Source organism: Heptranchias perlo, chromosome 7 (genome assembly GCF_035084215.1).
Source record: "Heptranchias perlo isolate sHepPer1 chromosome 7, sHepPer1.hap1, whole genome shotgun sequence".
NCBI lineage: Eukaryota > Metazoa > Chordata > Chondrichthyes > Hexanchiformes > Hexanchidae > Heptranchias > Heptranchias perlo.
The window spans coordinates 77,004,533-77,020,090 of record NC_090331.1 but is presented as its reverse complement, the minus strand read 5'-3'; the positions used below and the strand labels follow the sequence as shown (position 1 = coordinate 77,020,090).

General features: G+C 40.7%; 1 protein-coding gene across 1 annotated transcript; it reads left to right on the top strand.

Moving 5' to 3' along the window:
* The first annotated feature begins 164 nt into the window (after positions 1 to 164).
* Positions 165 to 9,239, top strand: LOC137324046 (secreted phosphoprotein 24-like). Its single transcript, XM_067988216.1, has 8 exons — positions 165 to 216; positions 3,362 to 3,487; positions 3,630 to 3,733; positions 5,922 to 6,050; positions 6,489 to 6,620; positions 7,444 to 7,488; positions 8,042 to 8,086; positions 9,038 to 9,239. The coding sequence occupies exons 1-8, from the start codon at positions 165 to 167 to the stop codon at positions 9,068 to 9,070; spliced, it is 666 nt and encodes a 221-aa protein (XP_067844317.1). The 3' UTR covers positions 9,071 to 9,239.
* The last annotated feature ends 6,319 nt before the right edge of the window (positions 9,240 to 15,558 follow it).

Sequence of the window (15,558 nt, the reverse complement as noted above, 5' to 3'; positions counted from 1 at the left end):
TAACGGGGTAGAACAGTGGCAAATGAAATGTAATCTATATTAGTGTAAATTACTGAAAACAGTTGAAAAATGGATGATATATATTTAGATTTAATGATGATGTAGAAATAGGTGAGGGTGAAGTTAACAGAGATCATGGGGTCTTAGAGGACTCTCCACTGAACATGTCCAAGCGCCGTAGAGCAGCAAACAACAGAGCAATTGGATTTAGTACAAGTAAATAATGATTCTTTTCAAAATCATCATACAAATAAATGGTTTCACTAACTGATGAGTTATTACAATAATCAGTTACCAAACCAACAAAGTCCAACACGAACCAGTGATGCAAAGACGTGCACAATAAAAAAGCGTGGAATCAATTCAATGGTGTGAGATCATTAAATTCCATACTTTTCCCTGCTGTTGTGCTTGTGTGCCTGCACAGCAGAAATACACTGTTCATGGTGAGAAAATATAGGGAAATCAGCCATGAAGAATAATTCTTCAATGAGAATAATCAGCCACAAAGCGTTTCAATTCCCAAGTGTCATATTTATTTTATTAATGAACCATTCATAAATACTGTTTGATTCCAATGTCTGACCCAGAGGAGTTAGAAAACAGAACCGATTTCACCTTATAATGCTCCAGAGAGTGTAACCTCCAAAACTCCATGTTAGCCCTTCACAATCCCCTTCTTGTTCACTTTAATGATTACTTACAGTCATATGATGTGCTCTGTTGAGGACCTTAAGTTGATGATGGAAATATAATAAATATTTTTCTGCAGGAGTTGCTGTTAATTCCCTTGAACTAATCTTCTCCCAGATTTTCTACATTCTTAACCCTTGCCCTTTCCCCTCCCTCACAAAATCTACAGCCTTTACACAGCCCTCTAACCGAGCAGGCAGGAAGTTACAACCACGGACTTCTCAACAACTGTCAACAATTCCTCAGTCCAAAACAAACCTCTGGATGCAGCACCTACGTTTCCAGATGAATGGCCTCTGTTGTCAGGGATGTGTTGCAGAGAAAATCTGGCACTTGTTGTGATTTCTCTCAATGGTTTCTTTTCAGACACTGCTCAGGCAGTCAGCTGACACCGTGAAGTGTGCAAGATTGAGGGGGAGTGTTGTCCATGACATTAGTGTCACACAAAATAATGACTAAACTCATCTCCACTGTGGCAGCTGGACTATTATTACCAGAAAGCCTGTGGTTCAAACCTCCACCACTAACAGTGAGGTAATATTGAACACCAAACCTTGTGTATATCGGGGTTTACCGCATCACTGATAGTTTTGGCACAAGGTGATTCCAACAGAATGAATGGTCCCAATGTGGACTTCTCAACAGCAAGAAGAAGAAGAAGAAGAAGAAGAAGAAGAAGAAGAACAACAACAACAACAACAACAACAACAACAAATACTTGCATTTATATAGAGCCTTTAACATTATCAAACATCCCAAGGCACTTAATTGCAGCGTAATCAGACAGGAAACATGCTGGGTTTTTACAAAGCTGTATTGGCCAATCGCAGCATGGATATCATTGTTGCTGAAGCTTTCAGTCTTTTTGAAACTGCAATCTGTACATTGATCTTTATGATTCTGGTATGAATCAGGGAACTAGGAAACATACCTCATGAGACCACAGGAGATGTTGGGCAATACAAATAGTGGTTGAAATTTCACTTTGGGCGTGTTCGTGCTTGTGTATTTCCCACTACTGACTCACAGAGGACACTTTGTTGGTTTTCTGCTGTCTCCTCTCTGATGGACATCAGCCACTTGCAGCACAGAGATCCGGGGGACTCAGAAATTCCTGGTCAGGAACAGAAATGTGATGGTGAAGCTTCTCAGAGTTCAATTTTTAGTCTGATGTCAGCTAGGAAAACATTTGAAGTGTGACAATTGGTCACTTCATCCTGGGCTGTGGTGGGAGTGGAAGTTCTTGATTGGTCTCTACTGGCCCCATGTTAGGATGTGTTTGTGTGTTTGTACGTGTACATGTGCATGTTCGCCTCTGCAGCCCTCCACAGTCGAATGGCCTATCGTCAGGAGTTGTTTCAGCTCATACATGAAAAATGGCAACAGCAGGGTTACGGGTCAGCTACTGACAATCATGAAATCAAATCCCAACAGGGAGTAAGCACAGGAAAGGAAAATAAATAGAGAAAATGGAAAATTCATCTATAAACAGGAGAAAACGATTGTTTTACACATCATCATGATCCTGCTTTATCTTCAAATCATCATGGCGGCGATATGTCAGTGCTAACGGCAGAGCTTCTGGAGCTAATGTTTGGTGCAGGAAATGATCCAAATAATGACCATGTCTCCTGGACTGAATAATTCCAGGTGTTAACTCCAGTGGACTGAGTGTGACTTTGTACAAACTACAGATGATCATTTCCTCTCATTTCTCAGCTGATTATTTCATATTCTGAGGAATAAAATCTGATTTCACCCCTTTGTCAATCAAATCTAAACACATTGGGCCGGATTTTGCTGTGAGCAGTGAATGAACAACACCAGCCATTCGATAGACTTCCACTTGCCCATAGACTTTCCACAGGGTTTTGCACAGCAAGTTACTGTCAACAGAAGATCCAAATAGTGCGAGGCCCTAAACAGGGCATGTGGGACCTGTGTGAACAGGACAAGCAACTGAGTATCTCCTTAAATAATCAGATTGAAAAATCATTAATGGGCAGCGCGGAGTCTGAACCAGGAAGTGTAAGTTAGAATAGTGAAATCAATGTGAAATCAGGTACAGTAAGCGAAATAAAGCGAGCAAAAGAAAGATTGGATTAAGAGTCAGAGATAAAAGAGATTGAAAGAAAATGTAAAGAAAAGTCTATTTACATTGTTTTTTTAGAAGTCCAACAATAGTGAAAAGCTGAAGGAATGAGTCCCCACACTTGTAAAAGTTAATTTTCAGTGCCAGAGATGTTGTTTGGCAATAATTAATACTTACCACGCTATTAAAATGGTACCTACACTGGAATAGACAAGCCCTATATTATTTTGGTGAGTTTAGTTCGTATCTATGAGGTAAGTACAGGAATTTCACGCCGTTGTTGAGTCAGACATCGAGATGCTCTTCTCGTGCAGCTGTTGGAGAAGCAAGGCATCTCAGAGAGCAACTTCCAGATTTCCGCGGTTAACTGCATATATGCGGTAGCTGGAAGTTTCTGTCCAATTTGCACATAAATATCGCAAAATCCGCCTCTATGATGATATTTAGAGGAAGCTGTGCCCATATTACGGCCCATTTGTCAGCAGATTTCCATTGCCAGGATCACCAAACTGAGCAAATATGAGTCAGTGTTTGAATGTGGTCGAGGTGCAGTATATAAAGACTGAACGCTGAAAGGAAAAGGTAGAGCAAGAGAGAGAAGCAGCTCCTTTACTGTTAGAAACCAGCCAGCTGATCACACAAGAGGCAGAATGAAATCATTTCTCCTCATCATTGCTGCAGTGCAGATCCTCCACTGCTCAGGTACGTACTGGAGAGAGCAGCACCTCAGAAAGCAACGAGTTATTGTTAATGAGCTTCAGTCAGTGATATTTTACCAATGTTTAAACAGAATTCACTGAAGAATGCTGGAGTGTTTTGTACAACTTTCCTTTTCTCTCTGCAGGAGTACCAACCCCTGAGGATGCTCTGAGAGAGTCAGTTATGAAACTCAATGAAATCACCGAGATCACCAATCTTTGTGGTATAACCAGGAGAAGAGTGAAGGATGTAAGTGTGTCCTGGTCTAAGTGTGTTTCACTCTCTGAAGTCTACAAGGATATTACTGAGTTCAGTTAGACTCTGATTATTAAACATGAGCAGAATATTATATTACACACACAATGGTGGGTGAATCTCAGTTCAGGAATTTAAATCCTAAATTAGTCTTTGAGATTGGGATTGGAGCAATGTTTGGAAGTGAGATTTGAAATTCTTCCAAGGTTGGGATTTGAAATTTATTTTCCTCTGAAATATTTCCAAATCCCAATCGTCTGTCGCTCTTTCGATAAATTCATTCCAGTCTGTCTTCACAAAAAAGGGGGACAACGCACAGATTTTAGCTAAGGAAGACGAGTGTGAAATATTGGATGGGATAAACATAGTGAGAGAGGAAGTATTAAGGTGATTAGCATCTTTGAAAGTAGATAAATCACAGGCCCGGATGAAATGTATCCCATGCTGTTAAGAGAAGCAAGCTAGGAAATAGCGAAGGCTCTGATCATCATTTTCCAATCCTCCTTGACTACAGGCATGGTGCTGGAGGATTGGAAGACTGCTAATGTTGTACCATTGTTTAAAAAGGGAGAAAGAGATAGATCAAGTAATTATAGGTCAGTCAGTCTAACCTCGGAGGTGGGCAAATTATTGGAATCGAGTCTGAGGGATAGCACGAATCATCATTCAGAAAGGCATGGATTAATCAAGGACAGTCAGCATCGATTTGTTAAGGGTAGGTTGTGTCTGACTAACTTGATTGAATTTTTTGAGGCGGTAACAAGGAGGGTTGATGAGGGTAAAGCATTTGATGTAGTGTACATGCATTTTAGCAAGGCTTTTGACAAATTCCCACATGGCAGACTGGTCAAAAAAGTAAAAGCCCATGGGATCCAAGGGAAAGTGTCTAGTAGTAAGCCAAAATTGGCTTAGTGACAGGAAGCAAAGGATAATGGTTGACGGGTATTTTTGTGACCGGAAGGTTGTTTCCAGTGGGGTCCCGCAAGGCTCAGTACTAGGTCCCTTGCTTTTTGAGGTATATATTAATGATTTGGACTTGAATGTGGGGGACTTGATCAAGAAGTTTGCAGATGATACAAAAATTGGTTGTGCGGTTGATAGTCAGGAGGAAAGCTGTAGACTGTAGGAAGATATCAATGGACTGGTCAGGTGGGCAGAAATGTGGCAAATGGAATTCAATCCAGAGAAGTGTGAGGTAATGCATTTGGGGAGGGCAAACAAGGCAAGGGAGTATACAATAAATTGAAGGATTCTGAGAGGTGTAGAGGAAGTGAGGGAACTTGGAGTGCATGTCCACAGATCCCTGAAGGTAGCAGGACAGGTAGATAAGGTGGTTAAAAAGGCAGACGGGAAACTTTCCTTTATTAGCCGAGGCATAGAATGTAAGAGCAGGGAGGTTATGTTAGAACTGTACAAAACATTGGTTAGGCCACAGCTTGAGTACTGCGTATAGTTCTGGTAACCACATTACAGGAAAGGTTTGATTGCACTAGAGAGGGCACAGAGGAGATTTACGAGGATGTTGCCAGGGCTGAAGTATTTTAGCTATGAGAAAAGATTAGATAGGCTGGGGTTGTTTTCTTTGGAATAAAAGAGGCTGAGGGGAGATTTAATTGAAGTATATTAAATAATGACAGGACTTATAGAGTGGATAGGGAGGACCTATTTCCCTTAGCAGAGAGGTCAGTGACCAGAGGGCATAGATTTAAAGTGATTGATAGAAGGATTAGAGGGGAGCTGAGGAGAATTTTTTTCACCCAAAGGGTGGTGGGGGTCTGGAACTCAATGTCTGAAAGGGTGGTAGAGGCAGAAACCCTCAACTCATTTAAAAAGTACTGGGAAGAGCACTTGAAGTGCCGTAAACTACAGGGCTATGGACCAAGTGCAGGAAAATGGGATTAAGCTGGAAAGCTCTTTTTCAGCTGGCATGGACACAGTGGACCGAATGGCTTCCCTCTGTGTGATAACTTTCTTTGATTCTATGATTTTATTCTTAAAGGTTCCAGTGCATGGAGCATCTGAACTAGGATGGTGAAAGGGGCCATTTTGTGTTCGGATAAATGAAAGCATTTGTCCCCGTTGGTTGATGATTCTGACAGTCTGTGTTATTCTGAGCTTTATCTGACCAGAGTAAGAACACTGGATAGAGTAACACACTAATGACCTGTTTTCCTTTCATTAGATTTATCGCACAGGCAAATTGTCATACAACGTGGATTTAGCGTTCACTGTGAAAGAAACCGTCTGCTCCAAAAATTCTGGACTGGAATTTGATGATCCCAGCTGCCACTTCCGCACCAAAAAGACCGCTGTGAGTATTGAGTTATATTGTATCATAGAAACATCATGTGTACTGAGTTATATCATAGAAAGGACCGTGTGTACTGAGTTATATCATAGAAAGGACCGTGTGTACTGAGTTATATCATAGAAAGGGCCGTGTGTACTGAGTTATATCATAGAAAGGACCGTGTGTACTGAGTTATATCATAGAAAGGACCGTGTGTACTGAGTTATATCATAGAAAGGACCGTGTGTACTGAGTTATATCATAGAAAGGGCCATGTGTACTGAGTTATATCATAGAAAGGGCCGTGAGAATTGAGTTATATCATAGAAAGGACCGTTAGTACTGAGTTATATCATAGAAAGAGCCATGAGTACTGAGTATTATCATACAAACTCCCTGTGTCAGTGTTGAGCTTACAGTCATTCAATAATTTTAATAAATTCTGTGTTATTTTGACAGGAAAATGGTTTTTGCAGAAGCCGTGTTCAATATTTTGCTGATGAGGTCGTTGACATCGATGTGGAGTGTCGAGGTTTGAAGACGGTTGACAGCAACAGTGACTCATCAGAGTCAAGTGAAAACAGTATTGAGGTAAACTCACAATTATACAAATCAGGGGAACGGGTTTTCTAAAACTTGAGATTATTTACAAAATGTCTCTTTGATCTCCTGTGCTAAACAAATAAATATTAATATTTTAATACATATCAAAACCAAATTAAAAGAGACATCACTCGATGTAAGTATAAACTGGACTTGTCTGTTGATTTTCTTCTCACTCACGATTATCAACAGTAAAGTTTACAATCCTGGATTCAACTGTGGCAGAAAGGAGTGTGAGACGGCAATTTATTTTTAGTTCGAGGCACTGGGGGAGGGGATACTGATGCTCGATTCCTGTGGGATGTTTTCCAACCTTTGCTGAAGGATTGTTGAATTGACCCCAAATACAGAGGATGACTTTGTTCTCCACTGAAGATAAAGTGAGCTGAATATCTAGGGGACAGGTCAGTTACAATTGATGGTATCATGAGAATAGTGTCTGTTACATTCTCACCAATAATACACACTAATTACTGGTCCTTCCTGGGGAGAAACAACGGGTTCAATATAATAAATACCAATTGATGGTGATGTCAACTGTCATTAGTTTAACTAAAGACGCCATATCCCCACTGTACCAGGGCTGTATTGATTATTGCTGCACTGCAGAACATGAGATGTTTGGTGGGGACTTCTCCACTCCAACACTGAGCCACTGAATCTCAGCTCTCAAATAGCCAGAGTTAACAATCCCAATTTATAATTTAATATTTAAATCTTTTTTTTGGCAGTCATTTTAAAATTCATATTTATACAAACTGTCGCACTGGTCCCCTGTGCTAAACATATAAATATTAATGTTTTAAAACAGATGCAAAGCAAGTCAAAAGAATCATCACTTGAGAAGTCTTCAGATGTAAGTATAAACTGGGACTTTTTGTCAGATTATCAACAAGAATAAACTGTTGAAACCAGGATTCAGCTGTGTCAGAATATAGTCTGAGGCTTTTAGTTAATTACACATCCCCCCAGAGGCAGTGGCCGAGGGGATAGTGAGGCTCAATTCCTATTGGATGTTCTCCAACCATTGCCAAAGGATTGTTGAATTGACCCCAGAGGACGTGTTTGTTCATTACTGATTTTTAGAATTGTCTACAATCAGAGAGAACGCTCTCCACTGACAACAACCATGATATCAGGACAGAAACAAGTGATGGCTTCATGAGGACAGCATCATTTATATTCTCCTCATCTAATAGACAATAATTATTGGTTTTGGCAGGGGGGTCAACACAATAGAGAACATTTGATGGATAATCTTTCATTGAATCTCAGCTCTGAAATTTAAAGAGCTGCCACTTCCTCATTTACGATTTGATATCATTTAAACCTTTTCTTTGGAGATGATTCCAAAAGTCACGATTAGTTACAAAATGCTAAAGATATAAATATAATTATTTTTAAAACAGGTGAAAAGCAAGTCAAAAGAATCATCGTTCGAGGAGACTTCAAATGTAAGTATAAACTGGGCCTTTGTGCCAGATAATTGCTTTCTTGATCACGAATATCAACAAGAATAAAACATAAGAACGTAAGAAATAGAAGCAGGAGTAGCCTACACGGCCCCTCAGGCCTGCTCCTCAATTCAATAAGAACATGGCTGATCTTCGACCTCGACACGACTTTCCGACCCGATCCCTATATCTCTTGATTCCCTTAGAGTCCAAAAGTCTATTAATCTCAGCCTTGAATATACTCAATGACTGAGCATCTACAGCCATCTGGGGTAGAGAATTCCAAAGATTCACAACCCTCTGAGTGAAGAAATTTTTCCTTATTTCAGTCCTAAATGGCCAACTCCTTATCCTGAGATTATGCCCCCCTAGTTTTAGACTCTCCTGCCAGGAGAAACAGCCTCTCAGCATCTACCCCGTCAAGCCCTCTCAGAATCTTATATGTTTCAATGAAATCACCTCTCATTCTTCTAAACTCCAGAGAGTATAGGCCCATTCTACTCAATCTCTCCTCAAAGGACAATCCTCTCATCCCAGGAATCAATCTAGTGAATCGTCGTTGCACCGCCTCTAAGGCAAGTATACCCTTCCTTAGGTAAGGAGACCAAAACTGTTCACAGTACTCCAGGTGTGGTCTCACCAAAGCCCTGTACAATTGCAGCAAGACTTCCTTACTCTTGTACTCCAATAAAGGCCAACATACAATTTACTTACCTAATTGCTTGCTGTACCTGCATGTTAACTTACTGTGTTTTGTGTACAAGGACACCCAAATCCCTCCGAATACCAACATTTAATAGTTTCTCACCATTTAAAAAATATTCTGTTTTTCTATTCATCCTACCAAATTGAATAACCACATACTTCCCTACATTATACTCCATCTGCCACAAAACATTCAACTCAGATTCAACTGAATCCATCTGAAAATGACAATTCTGTTTATTCCAGGAACACAGCGATGAATCACGAGCCCGACACTAACCATGAATGAAACTTCTGAAAGGCCGAGCTTGGTGTGAACACAAGAAGATCTCATTCAGATCAAAGAGGATGTTATAAATTGTTCATGTATAATGGGGGACCTGGAGTTCCTGACTGTACATTTTACTGTAACTGGGAGTTTCTATAGTTTGTAAATGTTCTGTCCTTTGGTGTGTATTATTGTCTTGTATTCTGTGAATCATATTAAAAGTATAAAGAGAATATTTACTGATGTTCTTCCAAATGTTGTTTCTCACTTTACTGATCAGATGGGAGTTCAAACAGACACAGTGCTCAAAGTAGCCTGTCATAGACTTGTGACAAGTTTCCTCAGTCTAATGGTAGCTGCTGGAGATCTGGAGCTTTACATGCTTGAAATCTGGGGCTCAATTTTGAAATCGTGGCGGGATGGCAGCGGTGGGGGGGGGGTCAAGGTGCGCGCAGCAAACCCGAATAAAAAAAACTTACCTTTTCTGACGTGATTGCAAGGTAATTGATGATGACTAATGTTGTTTCTGGGTTTCGCGCCCGGCAGCCAGCATAATTGACAGGCTGGCTGCCGACAGGAGCTGCAACGCTCGAGGGGGGGAAGAGAGAGAGAGAGAGAGAGAGACTTCATCGGGAGGTGGAACATAGAGTGGGGGGATGGACAAAGATCGGGGCGGGGGACATCGGACATCATTGTGGGGGGAGACATTGGGAGACATCGCAGGCTGAGACATCAGATGCTGAGAGAGCATCGAGGGCTAAGAGAGCTTCGGGGACTGAGACATCAGAGAGCAGGGGGGTGTGGGTGACATTGTGTGAAAGGTATGTTTATTTTGTTTTTTAACTTATGAAATGTTTTTTTATTTAATTTCTTTATTTTTGCCTGATCTGGCCCTTCACGCCCAGGCATGAATCAAAAGCCATGGGAACGCCACCCAGGTAAGTGCAAAATCGGTTTAACTACCTATTATGTCAGAAATAAACTATCTTAAGTACCTCATTGAGTTCTTTAACTATCATCCCGCCGGCTTGTCGGAGCTGGGTTCCTTTCCCGCTCCTCACTTCTGCGATTTTTGGAGCCCCCCCCCCGCCCCGCCACCACCCACCCACATGGACATTTAAAATTGAGCCCCTGGTGTGGGAAGGAGGGCAAGTGGCCCAGGTTGCGGTTGGGGTCTTTGGGTCGCCTGATGCTCAAACCTACCATCATCTTGGTGAAGTGTTTTGTAACAATGGAATCCTGCACCTTGAGGGGAACTGAACAATGAATATTTTTGAGTCTTGTCTTATTAGAAACATACCTCCTCTTATTGGAAATAGTTATTGAGAAGCCAGCTGAATAAATGATCTGTGACCTGATCAGATAGAAGTCATTTGAAAAAGGGCTTTATGGAGAAGGGATGGGGGACAATTGAAAAATAGAACATTAAACATCTGGTTGCATGTTTACTCTGAGCAATATGACCTCAAGGGTTATAATCTCTGGATAATTACCTTGGCCAAGTGAAAATTGACGTTGCGATAAGCAGATTAGGGAGGTGAACACATGGCTGAAAGATTGGTCTGGGAAGGAGGGGTTCCATTTCATGGGCCACTGGCACCAGTACTGGGACAGGAAGGAAATGTACCATTGGGATGGGCTCCACCTGAACCGAGCTGGGACTAGGATCCTAGCAAAATGATAAATAGGGCGGTCACAAGGACTTTAAACTAGGAAGCACCTATTTCCCTTAGCAGGTAGGTCAAAAACCAGGGGGCGTAGATTTAAAGCAATTGATAGAAGGATTAGAGGGGAGTTGAGGAGAATTTTTTTCATGTAGAGGGTGGTGGGGGTCAGGAACTCACTGCCTGAAAGGGTGGTAGAGGCAGAAACCCTCAACTCATTTAAAAAGTACTTGGAAATGCACCTGAAGTGCCGTGACCTACAAGGCTACGGACCAAGAGCTGGAAAGTGGGATTAGGTTGGATGGCTCTTTTTCAGCCAGCACAGACACTATGGGCCGAATGGCCTCCTTCTGTGCCGTAAATTTCTTTGATTCTATGATTCTATGATAGCAAATGTGGAGGGGCGGGCTCAGGTGGAAAAGGTAGAATAAATAATAATTCTAAAACAAACGAAAGGGAAGAGAATAGAGTAATAATCAGAAATTATGCTTTAGGCACTGCAGGTAAGGGGAAAATTACAAGATGTAAAGTAATTAAATCAGGAGAGAGAAATAAGAAATGAGTGAAAAAAACAACATCAGAGCAGAAGGACAGGTTAGGGTGTATTGCCCAAATAAGCGTTCTTTGTACAAACGCACTGAGTATAAGAAACAAATTGAATGAATTGCAGGCGCAAATTCAACTTAGAGGGTACAACATGGTAGCCATTACTGAGACATGGCTGCAAGATGGTCAGGACTGGGAACCGAATATACCAGGTTATAAGGTCTATAGGGAGGATAGGGAAACTGGTAGAGGGGTAAGAGTAGCCTTCATGATTAAGGATGAAATTACTTCAATGATAAGGGAGGCTATAACGAGAGGTGAGCAGGCAGTGGAGACTTATATGGGTAGAATTAAGAAATAGAAAAGGATTTAAGACCATAGAGGGAGTTGTGTATAAACCCCCGGTAGCAGCTGTGTAGTGGCAGAATGTATAAATGCAGAGATTAGACAAGCATGTAGCAAAGGCAGAGGGGTTTTAATGGAGGATTTTAACTTTAATATAGATTGGGATAAGCAGACGAGCTCATATCAGAAAGGTAGCGAATTTCTTGAGTGTGTTCAGGACAGCTTTCTGCAACAATATGTCCTAGAACCAACAAGGGGGCAGGCCATGTTGGATTAAAAATTAGTAATGAGCCAGATTTAGTTAACAATCAAACGGTGCGTGAACATTAATCTAATAGCGATCATAATATGATCGAGTTCAACATTGTGTTTGAAAGGGAGAAACCCGAATCAGCTACTAAGATTCTAAATTTAGGGAAGGCTGACTTCAACGGGATGAGACAGAGACTGTCCACAGTAAACTGGGCAAATCTGTTAATGGGTAAAATGACAGAAAATCAGTGGGAAATGTTCAAAAAGGAATTTAATGTGAAACAGAACCAGTTTATACATCTAAGGGGCAAGAGCTCTACTTGACAAAAAAGGCATGGATGACAAAAGAGGTAAGGGACAACATAAAATTAAAAGAAAAAGCATAAGTGTAAAAAATAGCACAGATCCTGGTCACTGGGAGAGATAAAAAGAACAGCAAAGGGTGATAAAACAGGCAGTAAGAGCTACAAAAAGGGAGTATGAAAAGAAATTTGCAAGGGGTATCAAAATCAACACAAAAAATTTTTACAATTACATTTAGGAGAAAAAGGGTGGTCAGGAGCAATGTGGGCCCCTTAAAAACCGATAATGGTGATATTGAAAATAAGGAAATGGCGGACATGTTAAATAATTACTTTGTGTCAGTATTTACGGTAGAGGAAAAAGATAGCATGCCGGACACCCCAAGGAAACTAATTTTGAATCAGGGATGGGGACTCACCATAATTAAGGTAAGCAAATTAACAGTAATGAAGAAAATAATGGCACTAAAGTCACAAATCCTCAGGACCAGATGGTTTCCATCCCAGTGTTTTAAAGGAAGTAGGTGAAAACATTGCAGATGCCCTAACTATAATCTTCCACAGCTCTCTCGATTCAGGAACCTTTACTTTAGGTTGGAAAATTGCACGTCACTCCACTATTTAAGAAAGGTGAGAGAGGGAAACCAGGGAATTATCCTAACGTCTGTTGTTGGGAAATTACTAGAGTCTATAATTAAGGATAGAGTGACTGAACACCTTGAAAATTTTCAGTTGATCAGAGAGAGCCAGCATGGATATGTGAAAGGTAGGTCATGCCTGACGAACCCGATTGAATTTTTTGAAGAGGTGACTAAAGTAGTGGCCAGAGGAATGGCCTATGGATGTTGCTCATATGGATGTCCAGAAGGCATTTGATAAAGTCCCTCATAAGAGACTGTTGGCCAAAGTTGAAGCTCATTGAATTGAGGGCAAATTATTGACCTGGTTAGGAAATTGGCTGAGTGGTAGGAGACAAAGAGTAGGGATAATGGGCAGGTACTCAAATTGGCAGGATGTGATTAGTTGTGTCCCACAGAGATCTGTGTTGGGGCCTCAACTATTCACTGAATTTATTAACAACTTAGATGATGGAATAGAGCCACATATCCAAGTTTGCCAATGACACAAAGATAGGCAGCATTGTAAGCAATGTAGATGGAAGCATAAAATTACAGAGATATATTAATAGATTAAGAGAATGGGTGAAACTGCTGCAAATGGCTTTCAATGTAGGCAAGTGTGAGGTCATCCACTTTGGACCTGAAAAGGATAGAATCAGAGTACTTTCTAAACGGTGAAAAGCTTGAAACAGTGAAGGTCCAAAGAGACTTAGGGGTCCATGTACATAGATCATCAAAATGTCAAGGACAGGTACAGAAAATAATCAAAAAGTCTAATGGAATGCTGGCTTTTATATCTAGAGGACTAGAATACAAAGGGGTAGAAGTTATGCTACAGCTATACAAATCCCTGGTAAGACCATACCTGGAGTACTGTGTTCAGTTCTGGGCACCGCACGCTAGGAAGGATATATTGGCCTTGGAGGGAGTGCAGCGTAGATTTACTAGAATGATACCTGAACTCCAAGGGTTAAATTACGAACTAGGGTTATATTCCCTGAAATTTAAAAGATTATGGGGTGATTTGATCGTAGGTTTCGAGATATTAAGGGGAACTGATAGGATAGATAGAGAGAAACTATTTCTGCTGGTTGGGAAGTCTAGAACTAGGGGACATAGCCTAACAATTAGAGCCAGGACATTCAGGAGTGAAGTCAGGAAACACTTCTACATGCAAAGGGTGGTGGAAGTCTGGAACTCTCGTCCGCAAACAAAGTTTATGCTAGCTCAATTGTTCATTTTAAATCTGAGATTGCTAGATTTTTGTTAACCAAAGGTATTATGGAATATGGGGCTAAGGTGGGTATATGGAGTTAGGTCACAGACCAGCCATGATCTAATTGAATGGCAGAACAGGTTTGAGGGGCTAAATGACCTACTCCTGTTCCTATCTTCCTATGCTCCTATGACCATTACTTGAAAACTCACACATCATTGTCACTGTGAAGCGGTAGAAATCTGGAGTTTTCTTTCCCTCGTTCTGTTAATTAGGGGCCTCAGCTCCAAGTATTGGTGAACAGAAGGCATATAAAAGGCAATAAACTGTCAAGTTTTGCCTCTCCTTATTTCAGCTCTTTACAATCACTGCTTCTGTCTCCTGCCAGGTAGGACGGAGGGTGTTGTTGGAGCCATAGGCTTCTCCACAGCTGCTGTCCACATTGATCTGCATTCATCAACCAAAGTTTTTTACTCGAGAGTACAACTGGTCTTCCCCATTCTTACTGCCCTTGGTAAGAGCTTGTGCGTTGCTTGATAACGAACTGCCAAATTTGCTCTTTGAGGCCGTGGTTTACATGATAATTGTTCATCCTACTTTGCACCTGTTGTATTCCACTTCCAACATATACATTATATTTTGTTGCAATTCTGTTCCATTTTCATCGAACTGATCGACAAAATGATTCTTTTTTTGTTTTTTTTAACAAATTCGGTTGTTGGTTCATTCTCTGCTTAGTACACATTGTTCCTAAATCAAAAACAATTTTTCTGCTGCAGGATTCTTTTAACAATGGAAATCAAAAACAAATTATTTCAAATTATTTTGAAATAGGACTGTGACCATTAAGGTAAAGAATAATTGGAACTGCGAGTTATTGTAGTGGCCAATTATAGATCGGTTGGTCTGTGCCCAATTGGTACTGGGCAGCCACCATTCAAACTCACTTCACTTTAGACCCTTACTGATATCAAGCAGAGAACACTTTCATCTCATTATTCTAGTTAGACTCAAACCAATTTATAAAATAGTTAAACATAAACTAAGGTTTAAAATTCTTGGTGATATATCATCATTGTAGAAACTGATTCATCAGCAACTGCTGTTAAAATATTCCAATAGTATATTTTGATGAGCTGAGTAATTTACCATTGGCAGTGAATTCTTACCCCTGGCACAAGGCCATTAAAATCCACTGGCAGCATCATCTTACCCAGTGTCTACATAACATTCCCTGAGAGTTTGATTGTTGACCTTAAATCACATGAAAATCTCTCAGAAACTTGTGACTGTTTTGACACTACACTCATGACCTTTGTGCTCCAGATGTTAATAATGTTGGTCAGGCTCCCACTATAAGAAATTCATACAGAAATTCTAACTGTCACAGTCAGGGAATTGTTACAAACCCTAAGTCCTACTAACAGGGCTGAAACTGACAGTGAGCATACGATAGTCAATAAACCAAATGATTACTTTTTCCAAGTATTTACTAGGAAAGACACAAGCGACATGCCCTCCATATTATGGGGCAATCTAAGTGGCATTCCTGAT

Coding starts and splice junctions, on each gene's coding strand:
- LOC137324046 (XM_067988216.1), top strand. CDS start 165: ATGTCCAAGCGCCGTAGAGCAGCAAACAACAGAGCAATTGGATTTAGT. Junction 6,621..7,443: donor CAAGTGAAAACAGTATTGAG/GTAAACTCACAA, acceptor GTTTTAAAACAG/ATGCAAAGCAAGTCAAAAGA. Junction 7,489..8,041: donor CACTTGAGAAGTCTTCAGAT/GTAAGTATAAAC, acceptor TTTTTAAAACAG/GTGAAAAGCAAGTCAAAAGA.